The sequence below is a fragment of the Anolis carolinensis genome, chromosome 2, assembly GCF_035594765.1.
Source record: "Anolis carolinensis isolate JA03-04 chromosome 2, rAnoCar3.1.pri, whole genome shotgun sequence".
NCBI classification, from domain to species: Eukaryota; Metazoa; Chordata; class Lepidosauria; order Squamata; family Dactyloidae; genus Anolis; species Anolis carolinensis.
The window spans coordinates 132,908,087-132,929,986 of record NC_085842.1 but is presented as its reverse complement, the minus strand read 5'-3'; the positions used below and the strand labels follow the sequence as shown (position 1 = coordinate 132,929,986).

At 42.9% G+C, this 21,900-nt stretch overlaps 1 protein-coding gene across 1 annotated transcript; it reads left to right on the top strand.

Moving 5' to 3' along the window:
* The first annotated feature begins 5,487 nt into the window (after window positions 1-5,487).
* Window positions 5,488-21,164, top strand: rsad1 (radical S-adenosyl methionine domain containing 1). The gene is made up of 9 exons (XM_008104510.3): window positions 5,488-6,649; window positions 9,239-9,372; window positions 10,880-11,084; window positions 12,691-13,056; window positions 14,639-14,702; window positions 15,026-15,173; window positions 17,387-17,441; window positions 20,151-20,254; window positions 20,700-21,164. Exons 1-9 carry the CDS (start codon window positions 6,356-6,358, stop codon window positions 20,812-20,814), a joined length of 1,485 nt encoding a protein of 494 aa, XP_008102717.2. The 5' UTR covers window positions 5,488-6,355; the 3' UTR covers window positions 20,815-21,164.
* Window positions 21,165-21,900: the final 736 nt, after the last annotated feature.

The window sequence follows — 21,900 nt, the reverse complement described above, 5'->3', positions numbered from 1 at the left end:
ATGGTTTCAAATTGCAGTGAAGAATCCACCTGAACATTAGGAAAAACTTCCTGACCGTAAGAGCTGTTCAACAGTGGAACTCTCCACCTCAGAGTGTAATGGAGGCTTATTCCTTTAAGGTTTTTAAACAGAGGCTGGATGGCCATCTGTTTGGGGATACTTTGATTGTGCTTTTCCAGAATGGCAGAGTGGTTTTGACTGGATGGCCCTTGGGGTCTTGTCCCACTCTTGTTTCCACAAGTTATCTGCTCCAGTGGATTTTGGAGGGGGTTTTTCCCACCTGCCAGAACTGCATAGGTGCCACATACTTCCACCTTTCTCAGCTATTGCTGTTCTCAGGAGACTTCTGAAATCTCCATGATCAAAACCGCCCCAGCTATAGAATTCAAGCAGCAAGTATAAGAAGTTAACAAATTGGTAGATGCTTGCCACCTGCTGCTTTGCTGTTGGAACTGCAAATATAACACATGACAGATGTTGATCCAATCCTCTTTCCTATGCAGGGCTTGGGCCCACAGCAACCTAATGAAAAATGTGTTCACAATTTTTCTTTTACAAAATCATTTTTGTGCCTAGTTTTATCACGTTCTTCAGGAGCAGAAAAGATGGCCACACACAAGGGTGGAATTCCTCTTTCTGCTTCCATTCACCCCTTGCCATTTGACTTTGGTCAGCTCCTTATTTCTACAAAAGGCACCTTCATCTTTTTTTTAAAATAATCTTTATTGAGTTAAAAAACAAACAAACAGAGGGGAAGCCTGATAGGTTTGGAGGGATTTGGGAAAAGTAAGTGAGGGAGGGAGGGGTGAGTTGGGGTTCAGGCTCAGCATCTCTGATCTGGAATCCCCACATTTTAAATACTAAAAAAAACTGTCTATATGGATGGCTGCCTTGAAGGAACTGGGGGTGGTGATGGCCGACAGGGAGCTCTGGCGTGGACTAGTCCATGAGGTTACGAAGAGTCGAAAACGACTGAACGAGTGAGACAACGACGATGGATGGCTGATGTCAAGAGTCAGACGCCAATTAAGAAACAAAACAGAGTTTATTCAAGAGATAGGCCAAAAAGTAAACGTAAACACAGAAGATGGCTTTAAACACTTAGCTATCAGTGTTTAAAAGCAGTCCAAACAAAAATATATCAAAAGTATGTTTTAACAAGCCAACCGGATTATCCACCCAGATAAAACTAAAAAGGTGCTTCACTTCAGCTCAAAACAGGTTAAGTTGGCTTAGGAAAGTAGTCAAAACAAACAAAGACTTGGAACCTTCCAAAAAACTCCCAAGAGCTTCAACTAGTAGTTTAAACACGGAGCTCCAAACAGAAAACAAAGCCAGGGAAAAACAGACTTGGAGCCGATGCAAAAAGAACTGTGGTTCCAAACCCTTTCTGTTGTAGGCAACCGGCTCTGGGGATTTAAAGGGACAGTTCACAAAGATGTCACCAAACAGGCCCGAAGACAAATTGACAGGAACAGCAGCAACCTGCTTCAAGGATGCAGATAATGCCAGAAGCTCCTAGGATATGGCAAAGAGGCGTCGTCAGGTTGATCCAGGGTCAGGGCAGGAGACAGAAGCAGGGTCAAGAAGGCAGGCCAGAAGTCAAGAGCCGTGGGTAGACATCAATCAAAGAGCGAAGGCAGAAACAGGGTCGAATTCCAGTCCAGGGTCCAAAGGTTGCAGTCATCAAAACCAGGTCCACGAAATGGCACAAAGAGCCAAGGCAACGAAGGCAACAGCAGCTAGAATAGTAATCACAGTGCAATCCAGGGAAACCCACACAGTTCCAGCCCTCCGTTGCAGAGCAACCCAGATAACTTATATCAGAAGCAAAGTCCAGTCCAGTCTTCTTGAACGAACAGAAATCCCAATGGCGCTTCAGCAACACCTTGCCACACGCAAAGTGAAGTGACCAAACATTCCCCATTTATTCCCATTCCTCTTGTGTGTCCAAACACCCACACCCAAACAGCAGGTGTCCCGAATCCTACTCAGAGTCAGAACTCCACACAGCTAGGGCTCGTGGATCAGGTGTGCCTAATTGCTCGTCAGAATTCCAATCATCCTGCCCACACACAACCCCATGCACACTTGAAGATCCATCCTCCCTTCTCCAAGCAGCCCAAGTGGGATCTGCTCCTGAAGATACCCCAGGTTCAGCAGTATCCATAGGCCCCAATTCCCCAGACATCTCCGGTGGCCGTGCCCATTCAGTGCCCACTTCCTCAGCCACCACCTGTTCACCAGCATCCATTTCTTCCACAAACTCCCCATCTGAATCTTCCTCAGAAGATTCCCCATAGAAATCCCTAATCCTTTTTCTGCGCAAATCCTCCAACGAGCCCTCTTCACGAGGGTTTTTCCTTCCTCTCCTGATCCCACCACCATCATCCATAGTCCCCGAAGGCGCAGTCACAACAGCTGAGATAATGTGATGACTCATGGGCCTTGTAGTCCTGTTCCTAGTACTATTGTGGCAGACGAAGAGGAAAACATGGGGTTTTCGCCGGTTCAGCAAGAGCCGGAGTCTCTTCACCTGCAGGATGTTGATGTTTGCCCTCAAGAATTCAGCCAAACAGGCCTTGGGCAGAACTCCCCTCCGTTTCCCAGGAGGGAAAATTATTCTAAAGACAGGGGAGTCAGGGAGGCTAATCGGAGAAGCCTGAGAATCGCTGCCAAACAAATGGCTGATTAGGTCTGCTTCCCTTGGGAAATTCTAAGGAGTCATGCATCTGGACAGAGTTGGGTTTCGCTTCTTGTTCTCTAGGGAAAGAGTTCTGTTGGCGGGAAAATGAGACCCAATATAGGTGTTTGGCGCGAGGGATTCTTTGCGGAGTCAATTGATCAGCTTGAGGAGAGAGATCGTGTGTGGACTTCGTAATCCCAGTTCCTTGCTTTCCGGATCAAGCTTCAAGCCTTGCCCTGTCTCACGGTTTTACCACGGACTCTGTTCATGCTTCATGTTCGTCTTGTCTCCAGTCACGGATCTAGTCAAGAATCAAGTTTATTTCCAGCCTCGTTGTCAAGCTTCATTGGACTCTAAGACTCTGTTATTTCCCCACACTATTGCTTGGCAAAGTGTGTGTTTCGGTCAAGTGGATTAAAACTTTGAACTCTAATATCTTATATTGGACAATACATTTCTGGACTATATTTGACCTCATCTTAAAGGTCTGCTTCTGAACTATATTCTTCACTTGTTTTTATTGATTTTATATATTTCTTTAATAAAGATATTAGATAGAGACTGGCCTCTGTGTAAGGTTATTGGTGCTCTGCAGCCAGGGACCTGACAGATAATGACATCTCTTGGTTCAATGTACATAACCTTTGCTTCCAGCATATTATTGCAAATACTGTGTATAAAATAACCTTCTGGTGATGTGTAAAAGGCATATGTGAAAAATAAAGGCATTTTGTGTTGACTTGGGTCCCAGCTCCAAGATATCTCATTACACTATGTAACAAAATGTTGAAAACTTTTCAGCTCCTGGTTTGAAAGTGGTATTTGCTGTTTAATTGTGCAGTACTTGCTTGATCGCAAGAAGATCCAACCAATTTTCCAGGAAATAAAGCCCGACTACTCACTGGAAGGAAGGATATTAGAGGCAAAGATGAAGTACTTTGGCCACATAATTATTGTGTGTGTGTGTGTGTGTGTGTGTGTGTGTGTGTCAGGAGCAACCGGAGTTGCTTCTGGAGAGAATTGGCCATTTGCAAGGACATTGCCCAGGGGACGCCCGGATGTTTTGATGTTTTACCATCCTTGTGGGAAGCTTCTCTCATGTCCCCACATGGAGCTGGAGCTGATAGAGGGAGCTCATCCATGCTCTCCCCGGGTGGGATTCGAACCTGGCAGCCTTCAGGTCAGCAACCCAACCTTCAAGTCACAAGGCTTTTATCCCCTAGGCCATCAGAAGCTCTGGCCACATCATGAGAAGACAGGAAAGCTTGGAGAAGAGAATGATGCTGGGGAAAATGGAAGGAAAAACGAAGAGGGGCCGACCAAAGGCAAGATGGGTGGATGGTATCCTTGGCGTGACTGGCCTGACCTTGAAGGAACTGGGGGTGGCCACAGCCGACAGGGAGCTCTGGCGTGGGCTGGTCCAGAAGGTCGGAAGTGACTGAACGAATAATAATTATTATTATTATAATAATTTTATTCTTATATCCCGCCCCATCTCCCCGGAGGGACTCGGGGCGGCTTACATGGGGCCATGCCCAGACACGACAGCACAAATCAGATAAAACATTAAACTGAGCAGTAAAACTTCAACATGATTAAAAACAGTCATAAAAGTCAATATACACAATAATATTAAAATCCCGATTTGGGTCAAAATATCCAGGCCAAGGTGCAAAGCAATATCAAGTTATCAGGGAGGGATAATTATACAGCAGGTGTAATACTTAAAGTGCTGAATGAATCCTAAAAACAATCCAGAGGGTCTACTGCTTAATAGGTAAATAACATGATCCCACAAGGATCAGTCAACGAAGGCCTTCTGAATAGCCAAGTTTTCAGGCTCTTCCTGAAGGAAAGTAGGGTAGGGGCCTGCCTAATCTCCCTGGGGAGCGAGTTCCACAGCCGGGGGGGCCACGGCGGAGAAGGACCTCTTCCTCGTCCCCACCAACCGCAACTGCGAAGTTGGTGGAAGCGAGAGGAGGGCCTCCCCCGATGAGCGAAGAGGTCGTGCGGGTTCATAGGGGGAAATGCGGTCTCGAAGGTAGGTGGGTCCCAAACCGTTAAGGGCTTTGTAGGTGATAACCTGCATAAACCTGTTAAGGGCTTTGTAGGTGATAACCTGAATAAACAACAACTTGCTTTGAAAGTAGTTGTTATACTCCAAAAACTTAATTTTTATGGCTGCCACTTGAGACGCTGAGATATTCATTGAAAAAACAGAGCAAAATGTGCTGCAGGATGTCCTCTTCCCATTTTTATAACAGAACCAATTACGAAACATTTATAACACAGGAGCAAAATCGTATTACATAGTGTTATGTATATGCAAATATTACAAAACCCAAAACATTCCCTGGTCCCAAGCATTTTGGAAAAGGGATACTCAACCTGTACTTTGTCCACGACATGCAAGTGAGAAGAGCAAGCCACAGGCCACCTACTACAATGCAGTCTGAGCCCTGCCACATGCACAATGGAGAACCTTCTTATAGCAACACCAGAGGACTCCAAGTGGCCAGTTACTGGTCAAAAGATATGTAGTATAATGCCAAATTGTTGGGTTTTTTTTTTTAAAAAAAACAACAACTTTGTTTTCAAATACATTACAACTTGGACCCTCAGTTCACTTCTGACATGATAAATAAGTAACTTATACTTTGTTTTTGGATACATTATTACTTTCCTCTTTCTTGGGAGAGCCAGCAAAAGCACATATTCACAATGGGTGCATATAGGCTTAACGCAGTTTGAAACCTTTTTCAGTCAGTGCTACAGAAACTATAAGGCCTTCAGCCTTTGTGTTGTTGAAGACTTTTATGGCCGCAATCACTGTTGCTGTGTTTCTCGGGCTGTATGGCCTTGTTCCAGAAGCATTCCCTCCTGAAGTTTTGCCCACATCTATGGCAGGCATTCTTAGAGGTTGTGAATATATTGAAAACTAGGCAAGGGAAGTTTATATATTGGTGGAATGCCCAGGATGGGAGAAAAAACTGTTGTCTGCCTGAGGCAAGTGCGAATGTTTTAATTGGTCACCTTGATTAGCATTGAATAGCCTGGCAGCATCAAAGCCTGGCTGATTCCTGCCTGGGGGAATCCTTTGTTGGGAGGTGTTAGCGGGCCCTGATTGTTTCATTTCTGAAATTCCTGTTTTCAGAGTGTTGTTCTTTATTTACTGTTTATTTAAAGTTTTTTTTTTCATACTGGTAGCCAGATTGTGTTCATTTTCATGGTCTCCTCCTTTCTGTTGAAATTGTCCACATGCTTGTGGAGTTCAGTGGCGTCTCTACGAAGCCTAACATGGAGGTTGTGCAAGTGGTCCAGCATTTCTGTTCTCAAATCATATGCTGCGTCCAAGTTGGTTCATCAAGTGCTCTGCCATGGCTAACGTCTCCGGTCGAGCTAGTCTGCAGTGCCTTTTATGTTCCTTGATTCGTGTTTGGTGAATCCACCTTTGAGGATGCCTGCCATAGATGTAGGCGAAACGTCGGGAGAGAATGCTTCTGGAATATGGCCATTCAGCCCGGAAAACACACAGCAACCCACTCTTCAGCCTTTGATGGCCCGCCAAACTAGTACTACAACTCCCAGGGTTCCATAGCATTGAGCCATGGCAGTTACAGTGGGATCTAACTGCATGACTTCGATAACGTCGATGAGCCAGGGCACAGAATGCTGAGGAAGGAGATCTACGCATGCTCGGCAGGCTGCCCCTTTTCTTGGCCTGCCACTCACACCGGCGGCGCCTGCGGCCTGCTCTCCTCCCCTCTCTCCCCTAGCGGGCCTTTTCGCCGCTTCTTCCGGCCAGTGAGCAAGCGACAAGACATGGGCCGCCTCCTGGTGAAGGCGCTCCCTGCGACGGGTCTCCTGCGGAGAATTCGGCCACCGGCCAGAGACCCCGCCTTCCGCGGTGTCACTCAAGCGCCCCGTCAAGACTCAGAGGCACAAGCAGCCCTCTACCTCCATGTAAGTGAGCAAGCGACGTCAACGTGCGCGTATGCGTCATTTGCACGGCCCTGCTGCGCACGCGCCGTAAGCTGCTTCTTCAAGAGAAGGGTCTCCATCATTACTGGGGGAACCTTATAAATGTGGATTTGTTTTTGTGGATTTCAGTGGCTTCTCTGTGTAGCCTGACATGGTGGTTGTGAGAGTGGTCCAGCATTTCTGTGTTCTCAAATCATATGCTGCGTCCAGGTTGGTTCATCAAGTGCTCTGCCATGGCTAACGTCTCTGGTTGAGCTAGTCTGCAGTGCCTTTCCTTTGAAGCCATTGAAATCCACAAGCGTGTGGACAATTTCAACAGAAGGGAGGAAACCATGAAAATGAACAAAATCTGGCCACCAGTATTAAAAATACTCTAAAATCAGGACAGTAAATAAAGAACAACACTCAGAAAACAGAGGAATTCCAGACATGACTCATTCTGGGCCAGCTAACACCTCCCAACAAAGGATTCCCAAGCAGGAAGCAGCCAGACCTTGAAGCTGAAAGGCTATTCATTGCAAATCAAGGTGGCCAATTGCAATATTCACACCTGCCTCAAACAGACAAAGAGTTCTTTCTCCCACCCTGGACATTCCACAGATATATAAACCTCACTTGCCTAGTTTCCAACAGACCTCACAACCTCTGAGGATTTTTTGTGTGTGTGTCAGGAGTGACTTGAGAATCTGCAAGTCGCTTCTGGTGTGAGAGAATTGGCTGTCTGCAAGGACATTGCCCAGGGAACGTCTGGATGTTTTGATGTTTTTACCATCCTTGTAGGAGGCTTCTCTTACGTTCCCACATGGAGCTGGAGCGGATAGAGGGAGCTCATCCGTGCTCTCCCCGGGTTGGATTCGAACCTGGCAGCCTTCAGGTCAGCAACCCAACCTTCAAGTCACAAGGCTTTAACCCACTACGCCATCGGGGACTCCTACCTCTGAGGATGCCTGCCATAGATGCAGGCGAAACGTCAGGAGAGAATGCTTCTGGAACATGGCCATACAGCTGGGAAAACACAGCAACCCAGTGATTCCAGCCATGAAAGCCTTGACAACACAATGACTCTGAGTACCTCTGCACTATAGATTTAATTTAGTTTTAACTGCCCTGGCTCAGTGCTATGAATTTGTGGGAGCTATAGTTTTGGAGCAGCACTGTTTGGCAAAGAAAGTTTAAAGAGCTTGAAAAACTACTACTTCCATGATTCTATAGCATTGAATCACAGGAATTAAAGCGGTGTCAAACTGCATTAATTCTACAGTGTAGAGCAGATATGGGCAGACTTCGGCCCTCCAGGTGTTTTGGACTTCAACTCCCACTATTCCTAACAGCCTCAGGCCCTTTCCTTTTTCTCCTCAGCCGCCTAAGTGAAAAGGAAGGGGCCTGAGGCTGTTAGGAATTGTAGGAGTTGAAGTCCAAAACACCTGGAGGACTGAAGTTTGTCCATGGCTGTTGTAGATGTACTCTTGGTGGTTCATTCATAGGGTTGACATGCATCGAAACTGACTTGATGTCAACTAACAGCAAATTAGCTATTTTTTAACACTGAAAATGGCTGGAGTTTCTCAGAATCACCACAAAAGCATCCAGCAAAGTTGTAATTCTATGCACTTACACAAAAGTTTTCAAAGAACAAATTTAAAAAATAGTTCTGAATGTAAAAAGGCAAAATAGTGGAACTTTCATTCTTGGTCCTACTTCTAGCCTTTGATCCTGTTAACCTTGTCCAAGACAGAGCCTCAAAAACAATTAATGAAATTACTTTGGTTATTTTCCATGCATGGATTTAAAACACATAGGCCCCTTCCACACAGCTGAATAAAATCCTTTGAATATGGCAGTGTGGACTCAGATAACCCAGTTCAAAACAGATTGTAGGATTTTCTGCATTGATATTCGGAGCTATATGGCTGTTTGGAAGAGCCCATAGTGTGCCTTCACTCCTTATTAAATTAGGTTTTTTATTGTGTTAGAAACAAATTGAGGATATACTGCAAGTTGCTTAAGGTGTGAGATAATCAGCCGTCTACAAAGACATTGCCCAGGAGATGCTCAGATGTGTTACCATCCTGTGGGAAGTTTCTCTCATGTCCCCATATGGGAAGCTGGGGCTGACAGATGGGAGCTCACCCCATCTCACAGACCTTTAGGTCATCCGTTTAACCCATTGCGCCACCGCGGCTACTATTAAATTGGTAATGGTTAAGAATATACTTTGACCGATATCATCTGCATGTCAAAGAAATACTACATGGAGGCACCAGATTGTGTTTATAATGTCTGTTTGGATGGATGTTAACCAGAAGTAGAGAATCATTTTGAAGCAGGATGGAATTTTTCAACTTATGTTAGATATTCAGTATGATTAGTAGTTGCCCAATGAATTTCTGAGCACCATGAGCAGAACATGGTACAGAATAAAGTTGCTGGTAATTGTTCCTAGTGAGTGTTTTGACCTTGCTGAAGTGAGATGGAAGTGATGTTAAAACTCATCCCAGGGATGATGATGGAAAAGATGCTGGAAAAATGTTTAGTCTTTGTTGGTATTTTCTGGTTTCCTTTGTCTCTCAGTGGCCATATTGTGAGAAACGTTGCAGCTACTGTAACTTCAACAAGTACATCCCACGAAACATTGATGAGTCCAGAATGAGGAATTGCCTCATTCAGGAGGCAAGAACTTTGATTCAATTCAGCCAAGTCCAGAGGTAAGTAACAGTGGAAGAGGAGGAAGAAAGTATTGAAGAATCAACATTCATAGTTGGGAGCCTTAGAAGGAATGGGGGTGCATGGCAAATGAGGACATGTTTTATAATTAAGTGAGGAATAAAATTTATGTTGAGAGATTTATCACTGTGGAATAAAACCAATCCGTTATTGGATTACATCATTGTTAAGGCAGGGGTTTGAATAAGGGACTGTAGAAGTCAGAGAAGGAACAGTTACAGCAGTGAAACCCCCTGTTTAAGGAGCTCCACTGGCTACCGATTATTTTCCGGTCCCAATTCAAGGTGCAGGTTCTTACCTATAAAGCCCTAAATGGTTGGGACCTGCCTACCTTCATGACCGTGTTTCCCCCTATGAACCTGCACGATCTCTTCGTTCATCAGGAGAGGCCCTTCTCTCGCTCCCGCCTCCATCGCAAGCTCGGCTGGTGGGGACGAGGGAGCGGGCCTTCTCAGTAGTGGCCCCCCAGATCTGAAACTCCCTAGGAAGATCAGGCAGGCACCCACTCTTGCATCTTTCAAAAACGGGTTAAAAACTTGTTTTTTTTTGTTGCACATTTGAATAATTTAGTCCCCATGACCTAAACTTAAACTTAATATATTATTTTTCGCACTGTTCCCTTTCCCTATACTTAATTGGACATCCATCCTCACCCCAATGGCCGGGAATTGCTTGCACTTTGTCCTTTTGCTCTGAAGTGTTTTATAACTGCATTATTGCACTTTAGTCTAAATGGCCCCTCCACACTATCCCCTCCACCAACCTGGTGGTCCATCTTATCTTATTTTATTTTTACTCATTTTATGCTCTAAATGAGTTTTTATGGTTAATGTATTTTTTTTGCACAGGCGATTTTACTGTTTTTACTTATTGTAATATGTTTTTATTTGTTGTACTTTGTTTATTGCTTTCGGGCCTTTGCCCTGTGTTAGCCGCCCCAAGTCCCTGCAGGGAGATGGTGGCGGGATAGAAAAATAAAGTTACTTACTTAAATGCCTTAGAGTTGACTTGTGGCAACGCTGTTCTTGGCAAGATATTTTCAGAGGAGGTTTGCCTTTGCCGTGGCGTTCCTCTGAGGCTGAGAGAGTGTGACTACCCAAGGTCTGCCACTGGGTTTTGAGTGGGAATTCAATCCCTGGTCTCCTAGAGTCCTGGGGTGCATCTGCACTATAGAATTAATGCAGTTTGACACCGTATTAATTGTCACAATTCAGTGCTATGGAATCCTGGGGTTTGTAGTTTGGTGAGGCACCAGCACTCTAAAGAGTTTGTCGTTTCCATAGCATGGAGCAATGGTCATTACAGTAGTGTCAAACTACATTAATTCTACCGTGTAGTTGCATCCCTAGTCCAGCATTCAAACCACTGCTTCACACTTCCTTCTTCTAAAAAGCCTTATGTCAAATTCTTCGTGGAAGAAGCTAGGAAGGCAAATATATTTCTGTATTGGTTTTTTCAGATTTGATGCTTCCTTTCTGTCCTTCACAGAATCACATCTGTGTACTTTGGTGGGGGAACACCAAGCTTGGCCAGTCCACTCACCATTGCAGCTGTCTTGGATGCCATCTCCCGTGATGTCTTTGTAGCAGAAGGCACTGAGATTACACTGGAAGCCAATCCCACTTCAGCAGATGCCTTATGCCTTGCAGAATTCCAGAAAGCGGGTGTCAATCGGCTTTCTGTTGGCATCCAGGTGAGTGATCAGGGGCATAACTTGAGTCCCCTTTGGGGTAGAGAAAGACGAGAAATAAACAAGGTAAATCAATAAATAATAACAATAAATAATAGCTGTCATTATAACCACCTTGAGTCCCCCTTGAGGTAGAGAAAGGTGGGATATAAATAAGGTAAATAAAGAAATAATAATAAATAATAGCTGTCATAATCTTGTAGACGGAAGGGTCAAGTTTACCCTGGCTTACTCATGATAACTTCGACCACTCCTTCCCTGGAGAATGACAGAAGAAGAATAGTAATTACAGAAGTGTTATCTGAGGGTAATTCATGCAGAAAACCAATTTCAGAAGGAAGAGATTTGATTAAGAATAGAACACTGGAAAATATGTCTGCAAACACTTTCATTGTTGCTTTGATCAATGTGGTGGCCACATTTCAGCTGAGGTAAAAAGTCAGGGATTTCACAAAGAAAGTGTAATTTTCCTCTTAAGCACTTACCATTCTGCTGCTCTTTCAACCTACTTGCTAGGATGTCAGAAAGGGAGAGAAATCTTTTTTAAAATCCCATCTCTGACACCAATTGCGGAGATGTGGAGGAGTTCCTATTAATTAATTATATTTATATTATATATCTGCTGCCACCAATATAAAGATGTTTTTATTTAAAAGCTGTCACCAAATTATAGAGGTTTTATAATGCTGCCACCAAATGTTAAGGGGATTATCAACTCTTGCCACCACTATTGGAAGATTTAGCCACTGGCTACTTAGAGAGGAGACTTTTAAAATTTTATGTTTCTTTTTTCTTCTTGTTTATTCTTGATGAATATGTGTATATATGACAGAGACTGAGATGTTTGAAGAACAATAACACGTTTATTGAGGCACAAGCTTAATGGTTACAATAACTTCTCTTTTTGTTTGAGGCACTTAGATTAACAGTTGCAATAACCTTAAAATACCACTTCTTTCTCCACTGCTTTAACCTGCAGTCACCCTGTGAATTACAATCACAGACTATCTGTTCCTTATCTGGACACAGACTACCTTAAAATAAGCCACTAAACTTATTTTTAAAATGACTCAAATAAACTCTTGAGTCTCCCTGATCCCCTCAACTGAGAATCAGACTTCCCTGTACCTTATCAGGGCACACACTACTTAAAATAAGTCATCAAACATTTGAGCCACCCTGATCCCTTCACTGAGAATCAGTCTTCTCTGTGTCTCATAAGAACACAGACTCTAAAATCAACCTTCTCTGTGGTTCTCTGACCACAGACTTTCCCTCTAAATTCTACTCTCTCTTCAGCTAAATGCAGTTGGCTCTGCCCCCTTCTCCATGGCAACCACTCATGAGTGCAGAGTAACTGAAATACTGACTCTTTTAAAACACAGTTAAACATGACTTTTAAAACACAATTAAACATGGCATCTGTAAACTAAAATTCATACTTCTTTACACTACTGATTATTGTTTGTTGTTTTCATATGTACACCTACATGCATACTTTTATATTGTTTCAAATACTTTCCCCATCAGTTATGTATTTCCCCAAGCCACTTATTTCATTTTCTTGCCATAAAAATGCCCATCATACTCATGTTTTCCTTCTCTGTAGTCCCTTAATGATGCAGAACTCCAGCTGCTTGGAAGGAACCATTCAGTTTATGACGCTCTGAGAACTTTAGAAGAAGCCAAGAAACTCTTTCCAGGCCGTATATCTGTTGATCTCATCTTTGGCCTCCCAGACCAAACCACTGCCTCTTGGGTTCAAGATTTGGAGGCGTTGCTTGCAATGTGTGATGACCACATTTCTCTCTACCAGCTGACATTGGAGAGGGGTACTTCACTCTTCAAACAGGTCCATCAGGGCTTTTTGCCCCTGCCTGATCCAGACATTGTATCAGAAATGTATGAGTGTGCAAGAAACATCCTGCAGAACGCAGATTTTCATCAGTACGAGGTTTCCAACTTTGCTCGGAATGTAAGCTTTTTCCTTTAATGTATAACATAAATATAGGGGAGGAACCAAAATAATCTGGAAGTTCCTGACAGTGAAATAACTTTGTGTGGCTAAAGGAAAGAGGAGATAATGCTGTCCCACTTCACACCTGAAAGGGAGATTGTTGTTCAAGGATGTTCTTTTAAGAAGAGCTGAGCATCAAAGTACAACTTTGATCAAGGTACAGCCTGAGAATGACAGTCAGATACAAGACCTTGTTCCCATCCAAAGAAAGAATGTTGAGAAAGTTGTTACAACAAAGGCTTAGATTTTTTTTAATTTAATACTAGCTCCCAAGAGGAGCTAAGTTTCCCTAGGAATCAGTCACTGAAGATCATTGTTCTATCTCCAGTGTGTTTTAAGAACTTACATGAAACCACTGGGAGTGATTATCTAGAGCAGTGGTTCTCAACCTGGGGTCCCCAGATGTTTTGGCCTTCAACTCTCAGAAATCCTAACAGCTGGTAAACTGGCTGGGATTTCTGGGAATTGTAGGCCAAAAACATCTGGGGACCCCAGGTTGAGAACCACTGATCTAGAGGCTGATGACACCCAAATATATTTCTTTATGCCTTCGAAAATAGCTTTAGCTAAGGATAGCGTGTCTCCTCTGAATGAATGCCTGGATAAAGAAAAACAAATTGAAATTGAATCCAGACAAGACAGAGGTGCTTGCCATCAAAGGTCTTAACCTGGGGATGGAGGTGTGTCAGCCAGTCCTGGATGGGGTTACACTCCCCCTGAAAGACTGTGTTTGCAGCTTGGGAGTGCTCCTGGATCTGTCTCTCCAAATGTCAGCCCAGGCAGATGTGCCTGTCAGGAGTACTTACTATCAGCTTCGGCTGATAAGCCAGCTGCGCCCCTTCCTAGATTTGCAGGACCTGAATATGGTAGTGCACACACTGGTAACCTCAAGATTGGACTTCTGCAATATGCTTTTCATTGGGCTATCTCTGTACCAAATTCAAAAACTTCAGTTAGTTTAAAACGTGGCAGACAAACTAGTTACAAGAACATCTAGGAACGAGCATATTACACCTAAGCCAGTTTTTTTCTTGGCAAAATACAAAGTGTTGGTTTTGACCTTTGAAGCCCTACATGGTTTAGGCCCAGGTTAGAAGGATTGCCTTCTTCTACACAATCCAATGAGGTTCTCTAGGGAGTCATTACTCCAAACAAACACGTGGAGGGTTTTTTATCGACCACCCCAAGACTGTGGAACGACTGCCAACAATTAAATGAGTTGTCATAATGTTAACCAGTTTTAAAGGCCTGCCTCTTCTGGAAGGCCAACCCAGTCAGTTTTAAATTAATTTAAATTTACATGTTATCGGTATGAATGATTTTAATATATTTTATTCTTGGGTTTATGTTTTTAGTAGTTTTATGTTTCTATGTATTTTAACTATATTGTACGCCACCTCAAACCTTTAGGAGAGGTGAGTTAGAAATAGAAATTATAATTATTACTGTTGTTATTATTATTACCATTATCATCCAGCCTCATGTAATATATGTACAAAGACATTTCTTACTACTTTACGTCTTGTTTTTTTCCCTACAGGGAGCACTTAGTACTCACAACCTGTCTTACTGGCGAGGCAGTCAATATATTGGAGTGGGACCAGGTGAGCTTGCTTGAGTAGGCCCAAGTTCTGTATCCAGTAAAAACAATGAAGTTCTTTTAAAAAAATTGTTACATTTTAGTATCACACTTAGTACTTAAAGTACAAGAAACTATAAGATTATTCACACACACACACACAATACAGGTAAATTATGTACATCGAAGTCCTTTTCCGGTGGTACATTTCCAATATTTCATGTTAAACACAGAAAATTAAAGAAGGATGGATTTTCTGGTGTTTTTGGGTAGTCAGACAATTGCTTCTCATACCTGCTTCCTTCTAGAAATGAAGAATTAGTCACACAATTGACTTCTTTTTCCTAGGAGCCCATGGAAGATTTGTGCCATGGGGAAATGGAAAAGTCTATCGAGAAGCAAGAATACAAACTCTGGAGCCAGATATATGGATGAAGGAAGTATTGGCCTTTGGTCATGGGACCCGGAAGCAGACTCCACTCACCCGGCTGGAAATGTAAGTGAGAACAAACATGGGAGAGGCTAGTGATTAAAAAAAAAAGGCCGCTTCTACACTGACAGCAGATATGGGCTCGAATCAATTAACTGGGCTCGAATCAATTAACTATTATCAATTAACTGTTAATTGATAACAAAAGGAAAGCCTTCCAAACATGGCAGAGAGACATCAACTGTGCTGCTAAGAAAAAGATCTACGCTAGTGCAAAAGCTGAGGTCCAAAGAAAGATCAGAGAACTCAAGAACATGTGGTGGACAAAGAAGGCTGAAGAAATCCAACACTTTGCAGATACCCATGATGCTCAGGGATTTTTCAAAGCAACAAAGATCATTTACGGACCAAGAAACCATGGCATACAGCCTCTATGCTCATTAGATAGAACCAAACTTCTGAAGGAAAAAACATCAATTGTACTATGTTGGAAAGAGCACTACCAGAACCTTCTGAATCACAGCTCCAATGTGGCCGAAGAGGCCCTCTCACAAATCCCGCAACAACAAACCAGGGATGAGCTTGCAGCACTGCCTAGTTTGGAAGAAGGCAACAATGCCATCAGCCAACAAAAAAACAACAAAGCCAGCAGACCTCTGCAAAGCCAGGAATACAGCTTAATGGCATAACATTACAAAACTTTGACTATTTCTGCTACCTTGACAGCCACCTCTCCACAAAAGTCAACATTGACACTGAAATACAACACCGCCTGAGCTCTGCGAGTGCAGCATTTTTCCGAATGAAGCAGAGAGTGTTTGTTGATAGGGATATCCATAGAGATACCAAGGTGCTCGTTTACAAAGCCATTGTCCTCCCAAACCTGCTATACTCCTGCGAAACGTGGACGGTCTACAGACGTCACACTCAACTCTTGGAGCGTTTCCATCAGCGCTGCCTCAGAAAAATCCTGCAAATTTCTTGGGAAGGCAGGTGGACAAATGTCAGCGTGCTGGACAAAGCAAAGACCACCAGCATTGAAGCGATGCTCCTACACCATCAACTCCGCTGGACTGGCCACGTTGTCCGAATGCCCAATCACCATCTCCCAAAGCAGTTACTCTACTCTGAACTCAAGAATGGGAAACGTAATGTTGGTGGGCAGGAAAAGATATTTAAAGATGGGCTTAAAGCCAACCTTAAAAACTGTGGCATAGACACTGAGAACTGGGAAGCCCTGGCCCTTGAGCGCTCTAATTGGAGGTCAGCTTTGACCAGCAGTGCTGTGGAGTTCGAAGAGGCACGAATGGAGGGCTTAAGGGAGAAACGTGCCAAGAGGAAGGCCCATCAAGCCAACCCTGACCGGGACCGCCTTCAACCTGTAAACCAATGTCCTCACTGCTGGAGAGCATGCGGATCAAGAATAGATCTCTTTAGCCACCTAAGAACACACCCCGAAGACACCAGAAATGGAGGACCATCATCTTCAGCCTACGAGGGATCGCCTAAGTGAAGTGGATGGGCTCGAAGTGTCAGTATAAAGGAGTGATCAGTGTAGATGAGTCCAAAGTCTCTTGTTTCCTTTCCATCCTGAATAATATTCCTCAAAATTGTGAATCAGTTGAAAAGACTGCTTTAGATTTGGGTTCAGTTATGAACTCCCTTAGACATGGCATGTTTTCTTTGCCTCCTGTGTGCAGTATTATTAGTACATATGTACACGAGGGTTTTGCTAGGAATCAGACAAAAGGCATGCTGAATGCACTGTCCAATTGATAAGTATGTTAACATTAGAAATTGAGTTCTCTTTCGAGGAAATCTGAGGTACTCCACGATCTGAAATTCTCCACATGAGTGGCTGAGGTACTCACTCACACCTTTGTTCTCTGGTGGTTCAGTATATGCAAACTATTTCTTGCACAAAATTATTTAAAAGATTGTGTATAAAATTTCCTTCAGACTATGTTTATAAAATGTACTGTATATGACATATACATTAATTGCGTGTAGAGACTTGGATCCCATGTCCAAGATATCTCATTATGCATATGCAGATATTCCAAAATCTGGAAAACTCCAAAATTTAAAACATGTCTGGTTCCAAGCATTTCAGATAAGGTGTACTCAGCCGGTGTTAAAAGTTATAGATTCCTAGTTATATGACTGTTTTGGAAGCTAAAATATTAAAATAATTGTTTTGTTAATGAAATGTTATATTCTAAGGTCAATTCTTACATTACTGGAGAGTGCTAGATCCTTTGTCTATCTGTTTTACATAGATTGGAGGAAGTTCTGATGCTGGGACTCCGCATGGATGTAGGAATCACACACCAGGTGAGATTTCAGTATCTTGGAAATAATAGCAGCAGCAGAGCCTTTTGCAGTGGATTGGATGGACTTGGGATGGTAGTGTTCTAATTCCAGAGACCTTAGATGGAGCAGCAATGCAGAAACAATGTCTTATTCCTCCTTCCATTTTAATGGCATTCAGATGCCCATGGAGACATAGTTGAAAGGAAGTGAAGTGTGCGGCTGACTACAACAATTTAAAATACTAGATTTGTGGCTCTAGTACAGAAAGTTGTGAATAATAATAATAATAATAATAATAATAATAATAATAATAATAATAATAATGTATTTCTTACCTGCCTCTCCTCGTGGCTTGAGGCGGGTTACAACATAGTTAAAACACATAATCATTGTGAACATTCAATAAAATACACACATTAATATATATATCTATAAAATAGATATTAAAATACACAGAACAAAGATTAAAACACAGGACATGAGTTTAAAATTCATGATTCAAACTGGCTGGGTTGGTTGTAAGGGCTATGGTTTTTAAATGGGCAGAAACAGAAGTGCTCCTGGTCAGTCGAAAGGCAGAGCAGGGTAATAGTGATCCAGCCTGTGCGGGATGGGGTTACACTTCCCCTAAAGACACAGGTCTACAGTTTAGGGGTTCTTCTGGACCCGGCACTGAAGCTGGAGGCCCAGGTGTTGGCGGTGGTCAGGAGGGCCTTTGTACAATTAAAACCTGTGTGCCAACTGAGCCCGTTCCCTGAGAAGTCAGATCTGGCCATGGTGGTATTTATTTATTTATTTATTTATTTAAAACATTTCTATTCTGCTCTTCTCACCTCGAAGGGAACTCAGGGCGGAGCACAACATATATACGGCAAACATTCAATGCCAGCACATTAAAAAAAATATACCGGTATACATAAACATTAAAATCAGCTATCTTCACATTAAAACCATTATTTAAAACCATCACAAGACAGCCACACTGTATCCGGTCAGCAGGTTGAAATTTCCTATTGCTGCCATTATTGCACTGCCCCAAAAGCTTGGTTCCACAGCTAGGTCTTTACCATCTTTCTGAAGGCCAGGAATCAGGGGGCTTGGCTTAGTTACATCTTGTCTGGATTACTGTAACACACTTTATGTGGAGCTGCCTCTGAAGACTGCTTGGAAACTTCAGCTGGTCCAAAGAGCTGCAACCAGGTTGCTAACTGGGGCTGGCAGCAGGGAGTGGGCAACCCCCTTGTTGCAGCAGCTCCACTGGCTGCCAGTCTATTTCCAGGCACAATTCAAAGGGCTGGTTATGACATTTAAAGCCCTAGACAGTTCAGGTCCAGGCTATTTGGCTGACCACATCGTCTTGTACGAACCTGCCTGGGCCTTGAGATCTTCAGGAGAGGCCCTTTGCTTGGTCCCACATCCATCTCAAGCTCAGTTGGTGGGAACGAGAGAGCGGGCCTTTCTTCTCGGTGGCTGCCCCTTGACTCTGGAACACCCTGCCCAAGGGAGTCAGAATAGCCCCCTCCCTGTTGTCTTTCTGGCGTCAGGCTAAAACCTTTTTATTCAAACAGGCATTTAAAGCTGAAGGTGTTTTAAGATCTAGTCAGGGGATGCTATGGTTTTTAACTTTGAATATGTTTGATTGATTTTAATTGAATTTTTAATACTGTTTGTGTTTAATTCTCTTTTAATATTTGTATAGTGGATATTTTAAATTTGATACCAATGCTTTTATGTCAAGCCACTTTGAGTCCCCTTTGGGGAGATAAATCAGGGAATAATCATCATCATCATCATCATCTAAAAGAGACCTGATTGAGGCCATGAAGCAGAATGTAACATACGCAGATCCTTTCTCAGTTTCCACAAATCATTGTCTGTACCCCCTCCCATCAGAAATGTCAGTGAGATTACAAGTGATGTTTGCGAAAAATAGTTGGCCAGCCCTGTGCCACGTTCTCATCTCTCTCTTGCAAATGCCAGGCAAAGCTTTGTGTCATTGCTCCTATAAGTGCATTGGTGGGGGAGGGAAGAACAGAGGTTAGTATTATTAAATATTACAAGATTAGGGAAACATCTCTGCACAAGGTTTCAGATTTTGGTATCACCATTGCTTTGAGCATAATAGTGAATTTCTTTTGCTGTTCTTACTTTATGGGAAAAAATCTTAGTCATATTTCTTTTGCTACTGGAATAAATTTTGAAATTCAAACAGAAGCCGGTCAGCAAATATTTTATAGTTCAGTTACAAAATTCTGTAAACCTTAGGTATTTTGTATTTGTGGAGGTCTAAATATTCTGGTGTTTAGGATAGGTTTTCCACCCAGTGAAACTTGGATTCTGTGTTAGCAACTGATCAACTGGATGGTCAGAAAGCTGCTATCAACTCTGTCATTCAGAAGGGTAGGATGTGTATACCTGCGTATTGAATTATTGCCAATTTGGAAGCTGCTCTGAGTCCCCTTCGGGGTTGAGATAGAGTGGGATAAAATACAGCAAATAAATAAATAGGAGTATGCCCATCCTGTTTTAAGTGCCAATTAACAGGATGAAAGTGTGGAGGCAAAGTGGTTGAAGTTCACTTATTCTTATATAGGTTAGATATCTGACTATGAAGAAACATGCATTCATGACTGGTGCTTCAGTATAAGATAACCCACAAAGCCAACTCTTCAAAATTCTGAAATAAACTTTTTCATACTAGGATGTTGTTGTTGTTGTTTCCCCTTACAGCACTGGCTCCAGTTTGCTCCTGACCTCAATCTATGGGATGTGTTTGGGCAATCAGAGGAGGTGCAGGAGCTGGAGGCACATGGCTTAATGATTCTGGATGACAGGTAAAGACTTTCAGGAGTTGTGCACCTTGGGAAAAATAATGCTGTTATAGCAAGTGGGTGGAGAAAGTGTGGCCTTATGTTAACTTTGTGCCTCCCCCATTCCTCTATTACTCCCACTTTCCAACATTTTTGACTTAAAAATACACATCAGTAAGTGGGGGCAGTTATGACACATTTTAGATCTACCTCAGCTGTTTGATGCTGAAGCTTAATTAACACAGTAGTAAACCAGAAATTGAGTTGCAGTTGACTTCTTTGGTAAATGAAAGCTTCTTCTGGACCTAAAAAAACAGGGCTGCCCGGGGTGGGGTGGGGTGGGGGGGGGGGTAAGGCAGTCTTCCTAGTGGGAGCCAATGCAACTCCCAAACCCCTGGTGTTGCTTATCTTTGAGCTATGGGGAAACTAATCCAAGCTTTGCATTGATAGGGACTTTTTTTCTTTGCAGAGGACTTAGATGTTCTTGGAAAGGCCTTGCAGTACTAGATTCTCTCCTGCTGACACTTCTTAACCAGCTCCAGCAGGCCTGGGCCATAAGAGACAAAATATTCAGTGAGACTTGAAGTCCTCATACAGTATTTAGCTGACATAAGCAGAAGTCAAAGGTCTTCTTAAGTTGGAGGCTGGAGAATGTGCAGATATTCCCAGTCTGGAAGGATGTTCTAATGCAGAGGTCCGAATCCAGAGGAGAAGTGCTGTCCCTGAAAGAAAACTGGTGAATTAACCACATCCTCCTGTTACTGAGTGCAAGACTCCGTGAATCTGTTTTTGCATCTCTGTGCTTCTTCTCTTTGAACAAAGATGGAAGACAGTATGGATTTGTTTGGGCTTTTTGGAGGGGAAGGGGCTCTGTGGGACGTCATGCAAGAAATAAATGAAGCTTGGCATGTCTTAAGGCAAGGTGATGAATTGATTACATTGTAACTGACTTTCTTTGACTGAAGTCTTACATTTTAAAGAACGCACCATGAAAAAGTGTTTCTGTGGGAGGAAATGACCAAACACAAAAATGATCACAAACAGTAGGTTGTAGCCACAGGACAACTTCCCATGGTCATGGTTGGATCTGAAGAGTACAGCTGAGATGGTTAAAATTGTTCTCTTCCCCAAGATTCCCATATACTGCGTAGGTAATCCAGAAATGCTTCCCTGAGAATAATCTGCCACTAACACCCTACTTAGTCTGGTCCCAGAATATGCTTCCTTTTTGACAGTGTTCCTCAGTTCAGTCATGAACCTAATTTCAAATTCTAAACTCCTGTTTAGAAGTCTCTCTCATGGCCAGATTCCAATCCAAATCTTTAATTAAGGGCTAGATTCAGAATCTAGTTAGGCTACTGGACTTTCCTCTGATTATTATTCTTTATCAATCTCTATCCTGGTTGTTTTCTTAATGGCAGTTTTCCACCTTGTCCTGAGCTAGACTTTCATTCAGAATTTCCTAGCTGTTCTTGGAGATACCATAGACTGAACCTGGGACCTTCTCTTTATGAAGATGTGTGAATTGATTAATAGGCTTTATCCAAAGCACATGAACTGGATTGAGTTTGCGTTTAATGATGAATCAGGCATAATCTTTAAAATTACTGGTCCCTGATCCATGCCATGATCAAGTTATAATTGTTTTAGGAGCTAGCTGGAGGCATCAT

What these genes read in the sequence shown, in the direction of transcription:
- rsad1 (XM_008104510.3), top strand. Translation starts at nt 6,356, where the DNA reads ATGCTGAGGAAGGAGATCTACGCATGCTCGGCAGGCTGCCCCTTTTCT. An exon ending in GGCTTTCTGTTGGCATCCAG is followed by an intron (nt 11,085 to 12,690) that starts GTGAGTGATCAG and finishes CCTTCTCTGTAG; the next exon opens with TCCCTTAATGATGCAGAACT. An exon ending in ATGTAGGAATCACACACCAG is followed by an intron (nt 17,442 to 20,150) that starts GTGAGATTTCAG and finishes TTCCCCTTACAG; the next exon opens with CACTGGCTCCAGTTTGCTCC.